Consider the following 24368-nt stretch of genomic DNA (forward strand, 5'->3'; position numbering starts at 1 on the left):
AGCTCTGCTCTTCACACAGCAGTGTGAATAAAGCCTCAAGTTGGGCACTGTGTAAACTGATGTGGAATGGCACCTTTTGGGATAAGTCAGGCAGAATGAGACTCAGTGCCAGTTTTATGTAATGCTAGCCTAAGAGTCCATTTAGAAATCCATGACCTGTGGATATAAGTAGCACAGGGAGCCCGTAAGGATCTCAAGGTGGGCAGGTGCAGGGAAACACCCTCTCCCTGGGTCTTACCAGCTGTATGGCTTGTCCCTGGTGGCCCAGGAGCATGGGTGGATTGGGCAGGAGTCTCACATCTTCTCCATAGGACAGGCTTCCTGTCAGTAGAAAACTGGGGAGAAGCAGAGAGCAGCAGGGAGCAGTCACCCCATAGCAGGGAATCAGCAGGACACCTGTACTTGCCTGAATGCCTTGCTCCAGGAGTCACAGCAAGACTGTGGGGGTGGTTCCTCTGATATGGGATAGTTTGATAAATCTGCTGCTGCTGCTACTATTTTGGCTTGTTTTCTGCAGGTTTAACTGGTGAGGGTACTGAAACAGCATTTGTCAGAGACAAAAAAACCAAAAAAACCAAAAAAACCCCAAAAAAACCTTCTACAAACACAAAGAGGAAGGACAAAAGTGCATATATTAAACTTCAACTCCACAGTAATTTCATTTACTTACTACATACATGTGTTCTATAAAATAGAATTTAGTGACTTCCTACCTTCACCTAATACAACATAAAGACATCTGCAAATACAGTCTGACAGGCAACTATTAAATAGACAGCATTAGGACCATTAACTTGGAGGTAAGAGGTGCTTTATCTCATTGTGCACTCTCCAAAAGTCTGATTCTGTTGATAATAACAACATGGACACTGACATCATCACACCTGCTTGGATTCTTAGTTGTGATCTGTACCACAGAACTACTAAATACTGTAGTTAAATTTAAACAAACACAGAAGAGTAAAAGTGCCTGCCATTCTCAAGAATGAGAATTGCTCAAGAAAATAATATAGGACATTAGTATATTAATGCACACAAACCCCACAAATATAGTTAGAAACAAGTAAAGTGGTTAGTTAGCAGAAGAATGCTCATAGAGTCATGAGAGAAGAATCTTCAAAGACTGAAGGATTAAAGTGAACCTGTAGAGAGGACAGAAATTTGAAAGACATCAGTGAATTAATCCACAGCTGACATTAGCAAAATAGAGTTAGGTAATGCTGTAACATAGTTTCCTTTTTCTAGGCTGTGATTTTGTGTTTGCAGAAAATGGGGCCTGTTGCAGAGATGCCAGAGGCAGATTGTTTGCCTGAGTGGCTGTCAGCACAGGGGAAGGAGTTGTGGCACTGCCATCCATCCTCCATCCTGACAGGAGCCCAGGTGGGGATGTGCCACTGCCCTGAAGCACAGGCAGCTCCATCAAGTGTCTCCCAGCCAGCTGTTCAGTGTGGTTACCTCCTCACAGACTGGGACTATTGACCAGATATCACCAGGTCCTCTTTGCACAGCTGGACAGAAATGACCACCAACCCACTCCCACTAGAACATCCTCCTTTTTGGCAAGTGGGCTTCAGTCAAGGAGCCCTGAGGAGGGGCAGGAAAGGGTGCTTTCCAGCAGAAGTAAAATTATTTTGGACTGGTGTAATTGAGTCTGCTCTTGTATCAAACAGTGAGGACAAAGTTTTCCACCAGGCTAAGCTATAGTCTGGCTCCAGCGCATTATCACATTCTTTTACCTGTAAAGCTACCTATATAAATTGTTAAATGAGAATTTTCCTGGGAGCCTGCTACCTGGTAATTATATCAGCAGAGCAGGGTGAGAGATGGCAGGAAAGAATGTAAGTGTGTTATGGGAATAACAAAGGAGGAATTCAATCATAACAAACATTTGCTTAAGAACATATTGTACATTTGGGTGTGGAAAAGGACTTCTCTCTGTTTTATATGTGGTAAGGGGCAGTAATTGAGAAGGTGTTCCATTCAGAAGTTATTGCAACTGGGAAGTTATGAGACAGATTCAAAAATTAACTTGAAGGTAACAGACTTATACAAAAAGAGATCCTTCTCTGAATTTAGATAGCAAAGCACATAATTCACTGAGCTCTAATGGTGTTAAAGAATTTGTTTCCTATTCCTTCTTCCATGACAAAGAGAAACAGACACAGAGACAGAAAAGAAAATAGAAATATTTCTTAAATTAGCTTTATTTACATCCTCTTGTGAAATGGCAGGATGAAAACAGTAATGAGGATTCAAGGTCAAAAAGAATTCTGTCCACATCTCAGTCCTTCTCACATCATTTTGAAGAATGAGAGCTGAATAGAGGAAGAACAAACTGATTTCTTTTAAGTTTATTCATTGCAAATGCAAAATGAATATCATTCTGCAGATATGGTGCCAGAGGACAACACAAGCTAACAAAATAATGGTAGTCCAAATAAATAATTTATGCACCATATCAAAAACTGAATGAGATGAAGACGTAGAGAACACATTTGAAAATTTGGAAATTGCTCAAAGCTTTTCCTCCAGTGTCTCCCAGGAGGATGAGCATGGAGGACTAATACACTGTGACTGTGTATAATTCATAAACTTTCCCTCATTTTTTGATTTTCAGTAGTTACAGTTTATAGCTAACAAAGGAACAGAGTGGAAAAATCCTGGTGAGAGTTGAGAGGAGAACATAAACCAGCTGATTCCTCCACTTAGTCTATTCATAAAGGGCATCTGTTCTCATCCCAAACTGCACATATATTTGCCATTAAACTTAGTACATTGAGAACAGAAAAAAAGCCTTCTACTCACATCCTTATGTCTACTTTATATTTATATTTTTATGACAGCTATTGCAATGTGAGATTATAACACAAAAATCCATTTCCAGGTGATTTGTTTTAAAATTATTCTGTTGTGGCTGTTGGTTAATGTTCAGACTGGATTTCTTAGGGATTCATTCAATGGCAGCAGAGCAAACTCAGAGCAAACTAGTGAATGATATCAGAAGGCAGTGGGATGTTTCTGGATGAATTACATAGAATGAAACCTCCCCCACCCACAGCCACATTGGAAAGATGTTTCTAAGTTAAAGAAATCTAAAAGTTACATTCAGATAAGATTTGCCTTGAAATGATTTTGATGGTTGCAGCAATGTGAAGCCACATTCTGAAGAGATATGGCAGGCAAAAGGGTTGTTTTCAACTCTGCATGTCAGCAATTTGTAACAGATTTTATGCACAGAACAATTCAGTTACACAACCAATATTGCTTTCTATAAGATTCCTTGGAGTTTTAATTTTTTTAACCAAAACCAGAAGATAGTGTCCTGTGGCTTCCTGTGGGAAGCCCTCTGCCTCCTACTCCGAGTAAACAAGCAGAGCCCAGCACATTTCTCAGCTGCATGACAAGTTTCAAGCTGCTGGGAGGCTGAGAGGGCCCCCAGCCTCTGCTGCCGTATGTCAGAGCAAGCAGTGTCTGCCCTGAGCCGTCACAGCAGACACGGTAGAACACCAGAGCAGGAATTTCCACACGGCTTCCCACCATCGCCAAACACGTAAAGAAACCACACAGTGCTGTCAGGGCACCTCTGCAGATTTGTTGCTCTGGGGGTGGGTAAATGAGAAAGAAGGTCACTGCTACCATCAAGCTGCAGAAGTGACTGAGGGGCAGCTGCCCTTTGGTGATCCCCCATGCTCTGAGCCCAACAAAAGGGATTCATTCTGCCACTTCCTCCCTGTGGTATTTTCGGGGGTCCCCCATGGCAGGAAAGATGAATCTGACTCCATGTTCTTAGAAGGCTAATTTATTATTTTATAATATTATGTTATATAAAAGAATGCTATACTAAAACTATACTAAAGAATAGAGAAAGGATACTTACAGAAGGCTTAACAAGATACTAATGAAAAACCCATTACTCTCCAGAGTCCCAACACAGTTGAACCATGATTGGTCATGAAGTCAAAACAATTCACATGTTGGATAAACAACCTCCAACCACATTCCAAAGCAGCAAAACACAGGAGAAGCAAATGAGATAATATTGTCTTCCTTTTTCTCTGAGGCTTCTCAGCTTCCCAGGAGAGAAATCCTGGGCAAAGAGATTTTTCAGAAAGTATGACAGGAGTTGTGTAACTCCCTGCCTGTTCTGTCTGCCTCTGAGAGCCTGTTGTTATGTGAATGTTGTTTACTTCATTAATTTCCTCCTGCCATCAATTGATGAATGAATTATTCATAAGTAAATTTATAAATTATTCTACTAGTTCTATTGATGATTGAATAATATTGACCATATAAATTATTCACTCTTCTTTTCCCCCACCAAATGACAAATAAATTATTTGTGAGTATTGTTTTCTTCATTATTAGACCAACTCTTCCATCTGTTGAGACATTCATAAGATGTCACTCACCCTGATAGCTGTAAAATTTTTAAGCAGGACCCTTTAGGAACTATGCTTTCATGGACAAACAGAACTAGTTTAACATTATTGTATACTTATATGGCAGTTTCTTTATATATAAAAGGTCCTTTCTTTACATATAAGGTCCAGTTTCTTTAAATATAAGGTCCTTTAGAGCATGAGGTAGTGTTTTGTATGTTTCACAGCCAAGTAGACAACCTGCTGAGATATTTTGGGTTAATTCTCACCCAACCAAGACATTCTTGAATTGTGCAGTATATTGTACTGTAATTTTACAGTTGTTACAATTTGTACTGTAATTTTACAGTTTTCCATATTTGGACTTAATGGTCAGGGTTGAGGCTTCAGCCATCCCTTAATCCCAAAAGGTATCAGGTTGTAGGTTCTGTAAAGGAGCATCAGGAGTAAAGCCAAACCAGAGATACCTTGACTAATTACCATTACAAATGTGAACTGCATAGGCCAGTTATTTCAAGTTCCTGGATAAACTACATGAGTTTTCCATCGAGATAGATCCATGCCTTCTGTCTCTTTCACTATTTCACCAGTAACTATTTAACAAGAGGCAAACAAGTGACAGCCTCTTCTAGCGGCTGCATTTCTAGCATATTTTACCATGCAGACAAAATATGTCTATATCCAAAAATATGAACAGTCCATGTGGTTATGATGGGTCAGGGAAAAAATCAAAATCAATTTTAAAAAATACATTTCTAGGAAAGTGATGCTAAGCCACAAGCACCCACAAAGAAAGGACTGCGTCCTCTCTATTCCATGAAGCCCAAGTTAAATTAAGTTCATCAAGACAATCAAGCTGCATTAACATGAAATCAGTATAAGGATCATGAATAGTATGCTGAAAAGTAATCTCTAAGAAGTTGCTTGGAAAGAGACAGAGAGAGGAGGCATCTCATGCCAGCAGAGGAGCAGCCCTTCAATAATTTTCCTGTTGTGAGGGCCAGCAAATGTCAGAAGCACACAGCTCTCTGCTGGCATTTGCTTGAGCCCGAAACCTATCAGTAAAGTATGTACAAAGACGTTTCGGTTGAATTTTTATGTTCTTTTTTTAGAATTTAAAACCATGAAGCAGGCATATTTGCCAGTCTGAGTACATGTAAGAGAGTGAACGGAGACCAAAACTACAGCTCAGGCTGCCCAAGGGGAGGAAAATGAATAAACGGGCCATGCCAGAACAAGAGGACTGCCTAGTGACCAGAGAGCTCATTTATGGGGAGCTCTCCAGCACTGGGCAGCTCTGTAACACCATAGCACTGTAAAAGCTGTTTCTTCTTGTTTTCCCTTTCTTTTCCACCCAAATGATCTGTGATCTGTCACAGGTCAATACAGCAGTGTGAGGTTGGCCCTTAGAACACGTGCACAGCAGAAAATCCCAGCTCTTTCATTTTCAGAGAAAGCTGTTAATGCATTTGCCTCTCTCACTGAGGCACACTAACAAGTTCTTGTCTAAACTGTCATTAATGTTTTCGCTTAGATTTCCACATTAAAATTTTCAGCACTTCAGAGGGAAGTGTTGTGGTCAGGACTTACAGGGGAAGCACTGAGACTTTGCATTCTGAAAAATTATGATCTCCAGGGTCAAGTTTTTAAATTCTGTTTGTCCCTGTTCTTCCAGCAGAAGCCCCATGGGATATTCAGGCACAGAAATAGACAGAAAGGTATGACAGAGAAAATGGGAAGGTGGTAAAAGTGTGCCTAGACAGAAGTGGTGTATTGAGAGAGCTGGTATGGAAGAATGCCCTTAGCAGCTCTGTTCAGAATGAATATGAACGAAGCACAGTTACATTGTTCAAGGGCAGAGAAAAGACCACTGCAGTAGTTGGGATAAAATGGTGAAGGGAGCACACAAGAAAAACTTAGACTTATATAGGTGGGTAATGGACTGAATCTTTGGGACAATTATGACAAAGAAGTTATGAAATTTAGCCTGCATATGAGATTACAGAGAGCAGTCTGAGCTGATCATGTTTCAGATTAAGGGTCTGAGCAAATGACAGAGATGCTAATGATCAGAACAAGTGTAGGTGCTCCATATTAGACAGTGTGATGTCTATTCATCAGCAATGGGATAGTTCAGCATATGAGTTTGAATAGGAGAAAAGAGATGAGTAAGTGTACTATATAAAGATATGAGCTGCACAGAGGCTTAGGGGGTACTCTCATGCAATGATATTTTTTCTCACTGGGGGTAAAAGCCAGGAGCAAAAATCTACTGAGATGGATTTACTGTAAATGCAGTGTACTGTCAAAATATATTTGCAGCTCAGTTAAATTTTTGCTGTTAGTTTCCTATCAATGCTTTTGACTCCTATTTATGTTCCGAATTTAATTCAGTTTTGCTGCTTTTCTGAAAGTAAGTCACCAGAAAACAGAGCTGCAAAAAGCTGCAGAAGTCCACATATATTTTGCCTTATATCTAAGAGAAATTTAATTTAAATTATCTGCCAGTTTTAGTTAATTAGGGAACATTCAAACAGCCTTTCATATGTCTTATTTCAGATGTGACATTATTTAGGAAAGGGCAATTTTTCCAAGGATAAAAAAGGAGCAATAGTCTGTGGACATGATTCTCAGTGGAAAAGAACATGTCAAAATTACTAGTATGTGACAAAAGGTAATTTTATTTCCCACTAAATCATATTAAGCAATAACTCTCACCTTATCCTGTTCAATGCAGTGAAACGGTTCATGATGAGGACTGGACCCTAAAGGAAGGACAAAATAAGAAAGCTCTGGATATCTACCTGCTTACCTTTTTCTCAGAAGACTCATAATCTTCTTCTCTAAGACTTTCCCAGAGCTGAAAAGCAAACTGCTTATTCCTAACATTACACTAGTATTGGCCTCTCTTTATGATTTCTCTTATAACTTTTGCAGTCATTGCTTCCCTCTTCTATGTCACTGAATTTTTCCTCAACTTCTTTTTTCCTGTATTATTGTTATTTTTTGGTTGCAGTTGTTTTAGTGCCATCTTGAAGAGACAAGGCTGGTATTGTCTTTTAAAGACTGTGAAATTATTATCTATTGTAATCTCTATATAACCATAACTGCATTTCCACAGGTTTTCTACCTTAGTGTCATCACCTCCACCATTCCTGAGAAACGGAGCAGACAAGGAAGGTGATCATTTCATGAAGGTGATCATTTCAGAAGAAGAGGAGGGAAATAGGTGGGGAAGTACCATTAATCCGAAGAAAAGGGCCAACTCTATCAGATTAATCTCACATTCTATGAAGAGCAGTATTAGGTAATATACTCAGGATGCTGGCAAGGAGACAGGCAACTGTATTTTGGACTAATGAAGTCCTATTAAGATCTATGTGCTTGGAAATGTTCCTGGAGCACTGTAGCTAAGTGTGGATCAGGGCGAGCCAGCCATCGTTCAGCAGAACGCGGCCGCCCGCCTCGCCGGCTCGGATGCAATAAGGCAGCTTTCCTGAGCAGATGTGCCTGAGACCTCAAGGGCATCAAAGCGCCTGAGATTCCTAGCTGCTCTGACAATCTGGCAGCAGATCTGTTTGGCACAGGGCACCACAAAGTCAATAGCAAGCTTTTTGAGTTGTTTCTCTCTTCCCAACACCATATTGCTCAATGTCTTTCAGTGAGATGCAAAAAGAAAAAAAAAAAAGGGAAGGGTCAGGCTGAGAAAGGAATGTGATAAAGAGCTGGTTATGGCCTTCTGTACTGTTGTCACTTGACACAGCAGCTTCCTCGAGGTAGCACAATTACGGGTAGATGAGTCTCCAATGTGTCTGGAGTGAAATGTCCTGTGGGCAGTGGACTAAATAAATACTCATTACCACTCCATAGACTCAAGAGAACACAGATATCTGGCAATCCAAGCCAGCCCCGATGGGGGATTATGAGTTACAAATACTCTTTCAGCACTGATAGTGTGCTAACTTCTGAGAAATGAACATAAATGAACATATGTTTTCTTATCTAGTATCCATATACAGATGCTGATTTTGTGGGTGGTCTCAGAGTCTAGGAGCTTTTCTGGAGAAAGGCTTTCACCACTTCTTTACACAAAGAACTGGCTTCAAGGGGAGCTTAAAGACAGTCCTAAATCTTAAAATCTACAATAGCTGACCAAAAAAAAAAAGGGTATTTTAGGTTGTTGTCACAGCTGTGGCATAACAGTATAGGAAATCTTTATGTTGGAGTTTATCTGCATTATTTATTGTTTTCCGTCAGCTTTGCTGACATTTTCTTCTCCACTCTTCCAGTCAATATGAGTCTTGAGGAGAAAAGGACAGGTCTAGTACACAGGGACACTTATATGAATCTGTGAACTTCTTCCATGTTATACTTTCTTCTTTTCTTTATTTGAAACCTGAGTCAAAGAAGTGTGCATTAATCTTACTTCATCCCATTTCAGTCTTATGCTATGGAGAAAAAATTGAAAACTGTAATTACTTATGAGAATTAAATTTCTTTTTTATATTAAAATATGAACCATTAAGGAAAATATTAAAAAAAATCCAAGTTCCTTTTCTGCAGGGTCAGCACTTTATCATTCCCTAAAATATATGATATTTTCAATTCTTTCACTTCCCATATCCATTTCATTTTACTATGTCAAAAAATTGAAGCATTTTGTCTCTTCTTAGACTATTCCATGCTATTAGGAATGAAAAATCTTCTCTCTAATGAAAAATCATGTTCTGTTTTATCATGATCATTCTAGTTCTTTGATACTGTTCATGTGGTGCAATAGTTCTGTTGCAATTAAGGAAGCCACCGAAGCATAGGCTACTGGCGAAAAAGCACAGCAGCACTCTATCTTTTCCTTGCTGCTAGCCCAGACCTTTCTCAGCAGTGAGACAGAGAAAAGGGAGTTGGGAGGACCTGGAGGAGAAGCTGGGGCAGTAACATGTCTGGCTCTTCCAGGCAGACCATGACTAAGACCATGAGCTGGTGAGAATGCACACAGTTTGAGGCACAAATTCCCTCCTTTCCCAATCACCATATGATTTCACACCCCAGAAAAACTCTAAGTACTTGATTTGTATGAATTTTAGTGACAGTGAGAAATGGAAGAAACTGTAGTTAACATTCAAGAGACATAATGCAAACGTTCCCAGTCATAAGTTCCCTGACTTGTTTCCTGTCACTGTATTTAAATCTCCTATAAATTCAAAAGATCTTTCTGCAGTGCACGACAACAAACATTTGTTGGTCAACAGCTGACCCCTGCTGGTGTGAAAAATAATAAAAAAAAGAAACACACCAAACAATAAATACTAATAAAAACCACATCCTATTTATTATTTTTCAGCCTCCTTTGTGCATATTTGCCTTTGGCGTGTACTTCATTTTGATTAATCACATAACTCTATCAGGACTGTATCTCTTTAGCCTGTTTGCAAAAAGAAAGGATGTTGTTGTTGTTTCTTATACTTCCATCCATAATCAACCACATGCTATTCATTTATCTATAAGATCTTCTCATGTCTGCTCCATGTGTCCAAAAATTTCCCTTTGGTCATTTGCAAACAAGTTCCTGGAGATTTCTTGTTTCATTGTCTGTTTATTTGGAAGTGATTATAGCAGCAGATTCTCTTTTCTGTGCTTCTGCACAATTCAGATTTTTATCAATAATGCCATCATTACTAGTATGCTTCTTCTCCTGTTTTCTCCTACTCATTTGACTTTCCCCTAACTTGAACTAAAAACTAACTTTTACAACAGCTCACAAAAAAATTACATTATTTGTCCTGCATACCCACTATCTACCTTTATACATGATCCCTTAATCTTGTCATGAACAGTCCATCTATTTTTCAGTTATTATTATCATCAGAGTTCTACATAGCTGTACTGTCTTCTCTTGGCAATTCACTCAATAACCCAGGCCCTCTCACCAGCAAAATGGGAATGTAGGGAAAGGGGTTTAATGAGGCATTCACATCAATACACTGGTAAGGCTACTTTCTCATGTTTCTTTATTGAACTGTACTATGTCAGTCTCACAATTCAGATCAGTTGTACATCTGAAATCACAAACCACATTTTAATTTTAACTCACACAGAATTTACAATCCACATTTTTAAATATATGTGATGTTTCACACATTTCTAGAAATCATGCATTCAGCAATTTTTGTTGCTCTTTGTGCATTATTACTCTCTCAGATAGCCAGGAAAAAAATCTATTGTATGCCTATTTAACTAAATTGTCCAAGACAGATATTCCTAATGTAAGCCCACTGGAGCTGTGTGACAGTGTGCTGTCATCTCCTTGGATGGGAAGCTCCACATTCAGCATTCAGCTACTGGGAAAGTTCTGCCTGCAGCTGTCTCCCAACCCTCCTCCCACTGGTCAGCACCTTTTGTGACAGTTCAGCTTTTGTCCCTAAAAGAGAGCAAAATTTTTTAAAAACACCCTTATTTGCCTCAAATAACTGCTAAAAATCTTGTCACTTTGGATTAAATTTTATCTTGCCTTCCAGCTTCTTGCAAAGTTTAAAAGTATACATTCCTAACTGAAAACTTTGTACACCTGATAATACTTCCCAGAATTTTAATTTCTTCCTTTTCATTTCTTCTTTCCATTTCATTTAAGTGTTGCTGTGTTAGTCTCCAGCAACATTTTCGCCTTAGGGAGCTTCACCTTAATCACATTCTGGTTGTATTAACTCTGTGTCTCAAATAGAAATATTTTTTCAGTCCTCTCCTCTGGCACACAGAGCTGTCTCAGTACATCCATTGCAAGGTGTAGCCTTTTCTGGAGTCAAGATATAATTTTTCTATGGTTTTTTCAAGAAAAAAATTAACATCTAGGGAAAGTTTTATTGAAATAATCTCTCTGGAATAGAACTCCTTCCATGGCCTTTAAGTAACATGCTAAAAATGAAAACAAAAATTAAACAAACAAATAAATAATCCCATCTTTACGTTTCTAGTGTGTGCTTAATACTTGTCATTCTGTGGAAAAGTTTTCTGTACTTAGGTATGTGTAAATATAAAACTGGAACTGGTTTGGGCTTTTTTTGGTTGGTGGATTTGCTTGATTTGCTTTGTTTGTGTTTGTTTCGTGGTTTGGTTGGTTGGTTGTTTTTTTTTGTATTGACTCTAATTTCAAACATTAATATTGAAGTCATGAGGCCTTGTAGAAGGTATTTCAGGAAACAGCTTGTTATTAATTTGATTTTGTTGTGGCCTGATGACCTCCACAGCCTCATTAAGGCTTGCAGGCAGGACTGAAGAGGGGACCAAGAGCCTGTACAAAGGAGAACACATAGATAGCACTTTAGTTTAATGTATAGAGGGCTGAGAATGTATCTGTTTTCTGAGAGACAAAGTTCATTGCTGTAGCACTGAAGTGAAACTTTCATTTGGAGGGAGCAGCATTGAAATAGTTAAAACTTGGTACCTATGAAAATTCACCCCCTTCTTTATGTCCTTCTCTTTAATCTTTTTAAGTTAAATAGCTAAAAGAGTAATTAGCAGTAACATATCGACACAGAGGTGCAACATTTGTGCATTTTTCTTAATAGTTCAACTTTGGCTATATTTTCTGCCTTGCTCAATGTATAGGATTCCTCATTTATGCATGATTTTTATGGAAAAACAAAGTATATTACAAAAAGGCAAAAGTTTACCATATAGTTAAGCATTAGAAAGGAATTATTTCAGACTAAATCTCACTGGTGTTATAGGTTTTCTCTGTGACCTTGAGCAAATCACTTAATCTCTCTGTACCTCTACTCCTCATTTATTTCTTAAAGGATGGTAATACTTCTTCTGTCTCTCTGTTACATTGCAAACTCCTTTTACTCTGTGTATTATATTATTCTTGTTGCAATAAAGATCTTATCTAAGAATTCTTATTACTGAGTTGCTTTTATCTACGTAAAAAGCAATATATTCTGTATGATTAGTTATCCTGCATGATAGGTTATCCTGATCTGTGACCTGGCTGTAAAAGGAGTTGTTATTATTGCAGCGGAAGTGCTTTAGAGACCAAGTCAGATCAGAATTTCAGCGTTGCATGACTCTTTTATCAAGAGATGGTGGGTTGTAATTAGAAAGCTTTCTCTATAACAGTAAAATAAATGTGCTTCAGAACGGCTTTTCAACCACACTTGAAGAAAACTAGTTTGGAGTGACCTGCATCTGCACCTTTAAGCACAGCCAGCAATGGGGCAGGCAGGCTGCATGAGTGCTTCCTGCTGGGAAGGGTTTCCAGCTTGTACTATCTACCTGCCTGTATCCTGGATTCTAAAGAGAGATTTATGGGCCAAAAATTTAACATCATGAGCAGAAATGGAAAAAGATGTTTCCAGAAATGGAAAGAAATGTTTTCAGGCTGTGTTTAGCAATGGCCAGTCAAACCTTGCAATCTCACTGAAAATTCTGCCTCTGTATATATTTTCATGTTTCTACTAATGTATCCGAGTCTTGCTTTATGTAAATCCCAAGGCTGGAAAAGAAGAAAATGTGTTGCAAAATAAACTTTGCTGTAGTAAAACTTAAGAAACTTGACATCAGAAATTGTTCATAATAAGTCCAGCCAAAATTTGGAAGAAAAAGTTTTTCTTCAAACTACTACATAATACAGTAAATATTCCGTGATAAAGGGAATGAGACTTTGGATCAATATTTCAGGTGATTAAAATTTATATTTATGATTTTTGTACCATTTTGTGATGAAAGCATTTTTTTTTAGGTAGGTAGGTAGATGGTGTGGCTTTACCCCTCCTGAATCAGTGAGAGGATTGAAACTTAATTCTCCTGCATACCTACAAGAAAGCTCAGAACTGTTACAGAATGAAGAACCATGTCATCTTTGACTGTTCTCTGAAAGGAGGAGCTGATCTTTCTCCTCAGTTCATGTAAGAATGTATTAAGAATCCAGGTCTGAGTCTCCCTAAAGAGATCTTCACAGATAACACATGTAATCCAGTCCAGAACATAAATGTAATGTTTGAGGAAGAGTCAAACTAAAGACAGTTTTACTCAGCACTTCTTTCTACCTTGGGTGGGAACCTCCTGGTTAAATCCTCTTGGCATAAAGCCATGTCTTTTTTCTCCTGACTGCCTTGATAACTATAGTATTTGAGCACATCAGAAAAAAAAAATTAAAATATATGCTTTGGTATTGCTAAAAACTGGGAATGTAGGCATGCCTGTTTCAAAGGTGACAGTTTGTGTCCCAGCAGGTCTTTAGTGACAGTCAAGGCTGGGGTCATGCAGGTGAGGAGCTTAAATGGCTCTCCACAGAACAGACGAGACTGACACCCAGCACAGACACAGCTGATAGAGTACACTGATGCCAAAAAACATCATTGTGCCTACTCCAGCTACCTGCTTCTCAGTTCTGTCACAGTTGACTTGCTGGCATGAATCAGGACATCTTTTTTGGATTTCTCTCCAGCATACACTCTAATAATCATAGAGACAATGTAAATGTGCCTCCATAAACTGTACACAGGACCTGCAAGCCTAACTCCTGGTTACTGCAGCTTTACTTGACATCAGGGCATTTAAATCTCTGCTGAAATCTAACTCTGTCTGATTCTAAAAGGCTTAAAATCTAAACGTATTTACCTAACAAGTATCTTATTATAGTATGAGCTTCTGCAGTAAAGACCTTCATTGTGGCTATCCAGCTGCCCTAGTAGTGGTGTATGCAGCTGAACTATCACTTCCAGAATTATCATCCTACCCCAGATACATTGCCATGTGGGACTGAAAAACAATAGCAAAAAAAAAAAAAAAAAAAAAAAAAAAAAAAAGTTTAACTACTTATTTTGCAGTTTTGCAAAGATTTTGCAAGTGTGGCCTAATCAGCTGCAGCACCTGATTAAACACTACCCTACACATACTATGCTTTCTGAGGAGTGTTTTATGTGTTCTTGTCTCTGCAGACTGAAGAAGTCCTGAAGATTGATGGAGGGCCATGCTATTCAAACAGCAGGCGTTGCTGAGACAGAAGCTCTTTGTGCTAGGCAGCCTTGCTATTGGAAGTCTCCTATATCTAGTTGCCAGAGTTGGGAGTTTGGATAGGTAAGTCATTAAGTAGCTGTTCTCTTGTGTAGAATGGGCTAAGATGGTCTGAGTTTCTGCTTCCAGGGTTTGATTGCTTTCATCCTCTGTTTTTTGGTTTTCTTTTTTTTTTTCTTAGAGTCTACTTGTACAGGAGGACAGAAAGACTGGCTATTTTAATGTGGTTTTCACTATTTATTCCTACCCTTTGGAGAAGAGAGTAGGAAGATAGTCACAGTCATCCCTGTCAAAGTTTTTCTGTTTGTCCATTTGTATTCTGAACACACTGACACTTGTTTTCAGAGAAGAAATAAACTAGCATCCAGTAAAAATGTCATTACAGTAGCTCATTTTGCCTGTGTACATCTGTGTGTTGACCTCTAGTTTCAGCAAAACAGTTATGATGTATTTATACATCTCCTTTTCTAAATTTGTGAGCAAGCAATTAATGTGCTACAGTGGTAGTTAAAATTAAGTATGAGCCTGCAGAGCAGCCCATCAAATTTTGAATACTATTTCATTTGAAAGATTGCTTCAGGGTCTGAGAATTTTAACTATGTTAATTAGCTGGTATTTTCTGTAGCTGAATGTGCTAAATAAGTGGGTTTTCTCTGCAAATTATTTCCTGGAGAGTAGTAGAAAGCACAGCAGAGAAAATCAAAGAGTGTTTGGCACTTCTGACCAGGCTGACTTTTGATTGGTTTTTGACAGTGCAACAGTAGTGCTACCTGCACTGACACTGCTGTTCCTGTTAGCTTTGAAATGGCCTGGGATTGCTATGGTAGGTGCTACACAAAGTCACAACATATTAAAAACAACAACAACAACAACAACAAAGAAAAGAAAAAAAGCTGATTTAGAAACACGAATGAAAAAAACCTACACAATTTCCAGAATCGGGTAGACAGTTTGCAAGTGTTAATGCTGTATTCTTGTCCTTCTTTTAAATGATGCAACATATTAGGTGGTTTCAAAACTGTCCCACAGTGCTGTGTGAATATGTGGTGCTTGGAAAGTGAAAATCGCTACCTACGCCCCACTGCTAGGTAACAGTGGGCTCCATTGGCAGTGACTGAGTGCCTTCTTCCACTCCTCAAATCCACTCCAGAAGGAGACCATGTACTCAGCTAGGACCAAGTGAATTGCAACTGGAACATCTTTCCCCTGATGGTCAAACCATCTCTGATACTTCAGAAGTAGAAATTTCACTGAGACTAATGTGATTCTGTAAATGGAGGCAGAAATCCTTACTGGTCCCTGAAAAAGTATATTTTATGCTCAGAGGCATGAAGTCTAATTAACCTTCTTCTATTATCTATGCTTGCACATCTACAGAATTTACTGATGGCTATAAAATTATCTCGCCACAGTATTTGACTTCCTGACCTCCTGAGGCAATGAATTCCGCTGGTTTCATGCATAGTGTTGCCAATGGCAGTAAAATTCAGTTTTGTTCTCTTGCTTTACCCAGTGGAAGCATAACACACTGCTAAAAAGCAGTCCTGTGTAAGGACTTGTTATGAAATAGAGAGAGAAAGAAGTACTAGAAAGGACAAGGCACAGATGAATTAACTGGAAATATTCTTCTGCCTGATCGTTGTTGAATCTTTCATAAAAGGATGCTAAATGACTTCAACAGACTTTGGAATAACTAATTGTTCAGGAAGAAATCCAGATTCATTTATGCTTAATTTATGCTGATCTAATTTGAACAAGTGAGCTGGGGGTGGCTCATGTTTAATAGTCTCAGATTAGGCTCTCCAATGGCAGTGTCTTGAGTTTCCTCAGGCCCAAAGGGAAATTACCACTAGTTTATGTGATTCATTGAGTCATAAAATCTGATGAGATGAGCACTTTCCTCCAGGGGAGGCCACCTTCCTTCAGCTCCTGAGTGCATGGATCTGCTTCACATGTAGAAGCTCAAATAGATTGTGCGGCAATTTTGAGCATATCTGGATTAATCTTTGAGTTACCTGAGTCCCTGACTGGCAGTACCAGGGGCCTCCACATCTGATTTCCATGCTACAAAATACTCCTGCTGGAACCAGGCTTATAATCTTTTGCTGCTGTGACACCTCCCTTGGAAGAAAATTAGGAAGTATTCTGGATCCAGTGAGACAGCTCATTAGGATTGCCCAGACCTACTCCAGCTGTTTTGAAACTTTTCAGAAATACAGGTTCTGGGGATTAATTGGCTTAAGGTGGGTTCTCTCAAGAAAAATTATTGTTGAGTTTTACTGTAGCAGCTTGAGAAATTACCTGTTTTGGGAGAGCAACTCAGTGATATAATAAGTGCCATATACTCTTTCTTAGCAGAGAACTGTTATTTAATGGGAAAGTTACTCAGACAATTAAGAATATCAGCATGTTGCAATATAAGAGTAAATAGTTACATCTTGGATTAAACTATGAGGATCTGCCCTTTACTTACCACTTCCAAGATCTTTTAAGTGTTACTTTTACTGTTTAGAGAGAGTAGAATCAGGGGGAAAGAGTAAAAAATCCTGAAATACAAAGGCTGAGGAAGGACTTCTAACAACATTGAATCTTTTCCCTTAGGCTAGAGGATATCTTGAGTATTTATTTATTTTCAAAGGAAACCGCCCTGTTTGACAAGCTGTTGTGTTACACTGAAGGCTGTGCGAGCTGTCTTTTTGAGCAAGAGATAAAATTAGTTGAGATGGGTCTGAAACTGCTGTTGTGGAATCCTCTTTGCTTGAAAACAAATAACAAATACGCAGAAGGACAGGGAAGAGAACAGAGACAACAATTGCAGCTTCTGTTTCTTATGTTTTTAATTGCCACCTTGCTGATGCATTAAGGCTCCCACCAGCCACGCCACAGTCTGACCAAACTGCATCATTGTTAAGATATTTCTTCTTTTTTTTTTTTTTTTCCCAACATGGTCTGGTTTGCATCAGCATTTCAACAATTCAGTCTTTGCCACCAAGTCAGGTATTTTCAGTAGATGGCAGAGAGCAAAGTAATAGAAGAAGCTAGACACTTGAGAAAAGAAATAACAGGAACTGGCTTTACATCACACTTTATAATTAGTCTGCATGACTTAGCTAGAGCTCATGTGAACCCAGCAATGTCATATGGATTGTTTCCCTGGCTCTGTCTGGACAGGCTATATCTCTCAGCATCTGGATAATCAAGGAAGCAGCTAACAGGTCAGCCAGGGAGATCAGACTTACTTTGTCCCAACCATCCATTGTCCTAGAATCAGTGTCAAATTAGAGACCCCAACAAGCAGTGATGGATGGAAAATCCGCAAAGAAATAAATAATTATGTCCTGAAAGCAGGGTTTGAATAATATATAGTAAATGAGTGAGGGACCACATGCTGAGAAACTAGAATAAATACTGAATACCTAAACAGCTATTAATGAGCATTGCCCATCTGGTATACTGGCTAAGGCAGGGGTCCTGTGAAAAATAATAGCATGTGGCTGTGTAATTTAAGAACTGTATCATAATATATGTGCACAGCAAGCTCACACTAAAATTGCCTAGGCAGCCTTTGTTCTTACATATCCTTAATTTTGGAGAGCATGGCTCCAAAAAATTAGCAATATTTTTGTAGGACCTTGGAAGCTCTCTGTACACACCAAGTTAATCTTCAGTGAAACATTGGCCTGTATAATGTCCAAAGTGCTGATTTGAGAGTGGACACGAGAGTTTATTCAAGGTTGTGTAAAGTAAAGTTTTAACATTTTTCTTACTGAACCACTTCTTGGATCCAGTGGTATCAGATACAAAAACAAAGAATTAGAAAGTAGAAAAGAGGGAAAATAATTATAGCTGAATATAAAAGAATGGTACAAAAATGCAGTGGGAGGAGTCCCTTCAGTGGAAGGATACAAGAGTGATTATAAGAAAATCATTGATGAAACAATGCAATAAATGCATTTTTAAAAACTCTTCTTGCCATTCTTTTTTATACCTTGCTAACATTATCTGAATCAGAACCTTGAACTTTCTGTTTCTGACTGGCAGAAAAACACTGGGCATATTGTAAAGAGGAAGAGAAATATTGAAAGGTGATGCTTAGAAATCTGGTTTTCATCCCTTTTCCTCCTCTTCACTAAAAAAGCCATCTCTGGATCAATGCAATGGAAAGACTTCAGGCTAGAATGAGAAAAGTGTGGGAAAGAGATTACTTAAATCAACTGGATTTTCAGATCAAAATGCCCAAATATAGTTCATCTTAGAATGCCTTAAAAACTGCCAAATCCATCACAAAATAATGAGGAATGTGGAAGTTTAGGCAAGGTTCAAGAAGACCCAAGAACAGTAATAATAGCTCCTATGCTGGCAAAGGGCAGATGGGTAAAGTTAGGAATTTCCCAGCTAAATCAGAGCAAAAAAACGCCAGATTAAATAATAAAAAAAATTTACAATTATTTAACCATTGGCAGAATAAAATAAGAGTTGAAAGATGGGCACATCACATTACATTTGAATATGTTCCCAAGAGCATGATTCCCTTGCACATAAAACTTGTCTTGAGAGATATCCTCTTTTTACAAGTACCTCTTACTTTTCTTGCAGACTGCAGCCCCTCTGCCCCATTGATGGTCGTTTTGGACCCCGTGGCCAGGACGAAATCCCCTTGCGAGCCCTGCAGTTCAAGCGAGGTCTGCTCCATGAATTTCGAAAGGGCAATGCCACTAAGGAACAAATCCGACTGCACAATCTGGTTCAGCAGCTTCCCAAGGCCATTATCATTGGGGTGCGGAAAGGAGGCACCCGAGCACTACTGGAGATGCTGAACCTTCACCCTGCAGTGGTCAAAGCTTCTCAAGAGATTCACTTCTTTGACAATGATGAAAACTATGCCAAGGGAATTGAGTGGTACCGGAAAAAAATGCCTTTTTCTTACCCTCATCAAATAACAATTGAGAAAAGCCCCGCGTATTTTATCACCGAGGAAGTACCTGAAAGGATTTACAAAATGAACTCATCTATCAAATTATTGATCATTGTCAGGGAACCTACCACAAGAGCTATTTCTGATTACACTCAGGTGCTGGAAGGCAAGGAAAGAAAGAACAAAACTTACTACAAATTTGAGAAGCTGGCAATTGATCCTAATACCTGCGAAGTGAACACTAAGTACAAGGCAGTGAGAACCAGCATCTACACAAAACATCTGGAGAGGTGGTTAAAATACTTCCCAATCGAGCAGTTTCATATTGTGGATGGAGACCGGCTCATCACAGAACCACTGCCAGAACTCCAGCTGGTTGAGAAGTTCCTAAATCTTCCTCCGAGGATAAGTCAGTACAATTTATACTTCAATGCCACCAGAGGGTTTTACTGCTTGCGATTTAACATTGTCTTTAACAAGTGCCTGGCGGGTAGCAAGGGACGCATCCATCCAGAGGTGGACACCTCTGTCATTACCAAATTGCGCAAGTTCTTCCATCCTTTTAATCAAAAATTTTACCAGATAACGGGGAGGACCTTTAACTGGCCCTAACCTAAACTTCATACAACACTTTCTGTTGCACCTGAGGTATGCAATAGGATGCCTCTGCTGAAATATGCACTTTTCATAGATTCGACTAGCAAAGTAACTTTTTTCATGCATACGTGTACATAATGCAGTGTGTGACCAAATATACGGTGGGATCGATTTTTTCTACAGAGTAGTAACAAACATAAATTTACTGTCAATATAGTTGCATCTTTTAAGATATAATAATAAAGGGAAAGGAAGTATTTAGGGAAACAAAGTCAGACACTGTAAAAAGGGTCAGTGTTCCTCTCGCTTAGTGAAGTGTTTATGTGACATACTTATTGATCTAAGCAGAACATTATTTTATGCCATAAAAATTCTTGTTAAAAGTCTGTAAAGCTGTGAGAAAGCATAATCTTGAGGCTATATTTGGTATGTGTATTGCTAAAGGAATACTGACACTTTAAACACAGTGCTGAATTTTTACGAGAGTGAATAGTACTATTTTCTTATTATTTTAAATGAATATCTTATCTCATACAAACTACATTGTTTTAGAGTTCCTGTGGTGAGTTTGCACTATTGTTTTATTGTATGGACCATAGTGTCACTTGTAGCATGTCAATCATGTGTCAAGAAAAGGTCAAATAATTTTTTCTTCTATACTTGTGTGTCAGCAAAGCTAAACATGGTGTACATAGTGTACAATGTTTGTAAATACTGGTTTCACACTAAGTAATTCTATTTTGTAAACTGAATATGGCTATTTAATTTATTGTGAAAATTAAATTTATTGTGGTATTTAAAAATGGAATGGATTAAAATTACCTATATGTGCAATGGCTTTTCACCTTTGCTTGATGTATGTTAGTGTGGTCCCTTAGCATAGACAGTCATAAGTATGTGTGAGAGAGATTTGCTCAGGTAAACTTCGTTTATAGACAGTTGAGAAAAGTGGCAAGGCAGGGTTTATTAAAAAGCTCACCCTTCTAGGAATCTGGTGTAATGCACACCTCAAAGAACATTGTTGCTCTTTGTTGTGGCACTTTGCAATACTTAATGCAGTTGCTCATGAGGTTAAAGCATGACTGCAAAAGCCTATTTTAACCAGGTATATCAAAAATCAGAGTCCCCATTAAAACCAAAAAACCAGACAGATGAACAAAATCAGAAGAAAGGTTTTGGTGATTTCATTACCAAAAGGTGGTGATGCTTCAGAAGTCATAGAAAACAGCTGGGACACCTTCACTTTCATCTGGTAATGCATGCATCTGCTCTGAAGAAAACAACCAGAGTATTGTTATTAATGGGATAAACATATAGCTCATGTTGCGATTCAATAATTGACAAGAAATTAGTTCAGGAAATTAATATTTTCATGCATTATATGTTTTATGGCTCTTAGAGATTCATAAGAAAAAAACAATGAAAGCAAATTTAAAAGTATTTTAAAACAAGAAGGGAAAAAAAAAGAAAGAAGTGAAGAAAAAAAAAAAAAAAACTTTAAAACCACCATCTAGAGATTGATGGAGACAAAAATTTTGGAAGGTGTCCAGAACATCTGAATGTTCTGGGCCATGGCAGCAGAGTGGCTGGTAGTTCAGATTATAAGATCAAGTGTTCCCCATGGGCTGTTTATTTTGTTCAGCGATTTGGAAGCATTGGTTTTTCTAAATAAGTGGTTTTTAAAACTCTTCTGAGAGACTGCTTCTTGTCTTGCTGTATCTTTAATCATATGTGCTAACAGTGTGAGCAATGTGCCCTTTCTTCATGCTGCATCGGAGCTGTGCCAGCACAACACGGCAGAGCATATGTGAAATTCTTTGCAGTAGCTACAATACAACTCACTGTTTCCCTGTATAAGAGCCATTTATCTTGGCTTCTTCCAGACAAAAAAGACAGATATTTAACTTATCTAATAGTGTTGAACAGGAAGTTTTTATCCAATTTAACATTTTCATGGTCTTCAGGTGGGCAGACAGATTCCAGGCGGCTTTGGGTGACACCTTGGGTGATACTTCATATGGTCCTGGCTACAAACTGACTGAAGGCTGAGATGTATTTTCAATGAAAGGGACAAATTAGTTAGGTCAAAGTTACTTCCAAGCCCAAAATATGCATTTGAAATTAATATCTCTGCATTGATCAGAAGAGCCACAGAGACTGTGATCTACCAGGCATGACTACGCGTATTCCTGTTAAAGTCAACTGGCTTAACTCCAGCTTATCATTTGCAATTTTGGAGAGATGTGGGTAAATTTAGGCTATATCTTAGACAAATCTGGTTGACAAATCCAGTTCAAAAATGCACAGAAGAATAGTCAGGAACAGCAGGGGAGGAAAGAGGGTTCAAAGGCATTATAATGTATATTAAGAAGACTAAAAGAGCAAGAGTCTGATTCACTTTCACTAAGCCTTCAATGCAATGTTGTCAAGTCTATTTGACACAACCCAGTGAAGAGAAAATTTCAAAACTGATTCATAATATATAGATACAACATATCACCTAAAGCATTCTCCTAGGTTAATGGGGATTTTGCCTAAGTGTTCATAACCACTTTATGAAGTCCTGACCTTATATTACCTTCCTCTTCAAAAGTAATTTCTGAATAATTCACTTCAACATCTTTGCTTTGCTTCCCAAATTCTGAGTGAATCATTTCTATTCAAATTGATCATGAGTGTTCAGTCTGGGAAGAGCATTCTTAACTCGAGATTATGATTTCAGAGTGATGCACAGCTACATGAAGTTGCAGCTGTTAACTTGTGGCATTTAAGTTCTCTAAAGACATTGGATCTTTCCTATTTTCTGTACCCTAAAATTACAGGCTCACAGCTCTGGTAAATGTTTGGATTAGAACAGCTAATATTGCTGTGTATTTTTATCAGATTATCCCAGCTGCTATTTAAAATACATGGGACAACAATTTGCAGTATAATGGATTATCAGAGATGAATTTGAAATTGTATTTTTGGAAATTAGTACATAGATAAATAAAGAACTGATAATTGGAGATCAGAGATTCATTTACCATTAACCAACTATACAGCATTTTCTTCAGAAAGTGGAATAGATATGAGGGAAATGCATATACCCTGTGTAAATGTATTTTTTCCTTTTATTTGCCACAATCTCTAAGAACAAAAAAGACACACCCTTTTTAGCAACATGTTTCATTGTAATAGTCCAAGATTTTTAAAAGGTGATGGCCACAAGCTAAAAACACAGGACCACCATCTAAACATCTGGAAACACTTTTATCCTGTGCAGGTAAAGCAATGGCACATGGGTTGCCCAGAGAAGTTGCAGATTTTCCATCATTGGAGATATTCAAATGTCATTTGTACACTGTCCTGGGCAATTGGTTTTGGGTGTCTCTGCTTGAACAGTGGGGGTTCCATTTCCCTTCCAACCTCAGCTATGCTGTGACCCTGTGAAAAATCTCTCTAATACATCTAGTTCTTATCGAGTACTGCCGTTTGGTTTAGCGTTGTACAGACCACAAAGAAAGTGGAACCCCAGTGTCATAAGCCAGTCCAGCCACTGCTCCAACCCAGGGTATGGAAGCACTACAGGGCACATATTTACTCCCTGGATAGTTGATTTAACTCATGCTGGAAGCCTGTTCAACTTACTGGAACCCTGTAATAGGAGAGATCTTTCATTAATGGCAGTGCTGCAGATCACTGCTGCTAGTTTCAGTACAGACTGAGATGACCACAGAGACCAGGGAGTTCACAAAGGACCTTTCTTCATGAAGGGGAGAACAGAAGTTGAATATTACAGGGAATGGTGTCTTTGCTTTCATTTAAAACGGGACAAAATGCTATTTCTTTCCTGTGTAAAAATAACTTTAGAAACCAGGTGTGTAAAAGGAGTCTACAGTCCCATGGCAGTTTAAGACAACCCAGCTCATACCTGCCAAGGTCCCAGTCTCTGTCCTCATACAATGTTCTCTTTCCCACTCCTTTGCACTGACTCTCATGATTACCTTCCATGTGGAGCTACTTCAGTTCACTAGGCAGGCAGAAAACTAACCAGTTTAAAAAGATGAGTAATGTCACTAAATCTCTTCTGGATTAAACCAAACATCTTTTCAAATCAGGATCTGCCACTAGTAGTGGCCAGTAATTAATGCTTTGCGCAGGACACTGAAACAAAGAAAACACAAAGACGTTTCCATGCTTGAATGGTTGGCAGTCATTGGATGTCTCCAATGGGAGAGGATAGGCTTCAGAGGTAACAGCACTGAGTGCCTTCCTCTTCTTTGTACTTAGCCAAAAATACCTTGAATCCACTGAAGAGGTGTTCCCAAGCCATCCTCTAAGCTTTCTTATGTTATCATTTTACTAGAATAGATTGCAAAGTGAATCAGAGAAATTTTGATAGTACCTTTAAAATCTGATAGTAAGCATAAAGATATGGTAACAGAAGTTTTATCTTCCTTCCTAACTCACCTCGAAAATGCTAT

The 24368-nt window shown here is 38.5% G+C and overlaps 1 protein-coding gene across 7 annotated transcripts in view; it reads left to right on the forward strand.

Moving 5' to 3' along the window:
• HS3ST5 (heparan sulfate-glucosamine 3-sulfotransferase 5) overlaps window positions 1–20736 on the forward strand; it is a 192138-nt gene extending 171402 nt beyond the window's left edge. For all 7 annotated transcript variants that reach the window (XM_054514323.1, XM_036380450.2, XM_036380452.2 and 4 more), the window contains 2 exons: window positions 14315–14453; window positions 18987–20736. In XM_054514323.1, the coding sequence (XP_054370298.1) occupies window positions 14347–14453; window positions 18987–19917 (1038 nt within the window). In that variant the 5' untranslated portion in view covers window positions 14315–14346 and the 3' untranslated portion in view covers window positions 19918–20736. The remainder of the gene's footprint in view (window positions 1–14314; window positions 14454–18986) is intronic.
• The last annotated feature ends 3632 nt before the right edge of the window (window positions 20737–24368 follow it).

Source organism: Molothrus ater, chromosome 3, assembly GCF_012460135.2.
Source record: "Molothrus ater isolate BHLD 08-10-18 breed brown headed cowbird chromosome 3, BPBGC_Mater_1.1, whole genome shotgun sequence".
NCBI lineage: Eukaryota > Metazoa > Chordata > Aves > Passeriformes > Icteridae > Molothrus > Molothrus ater.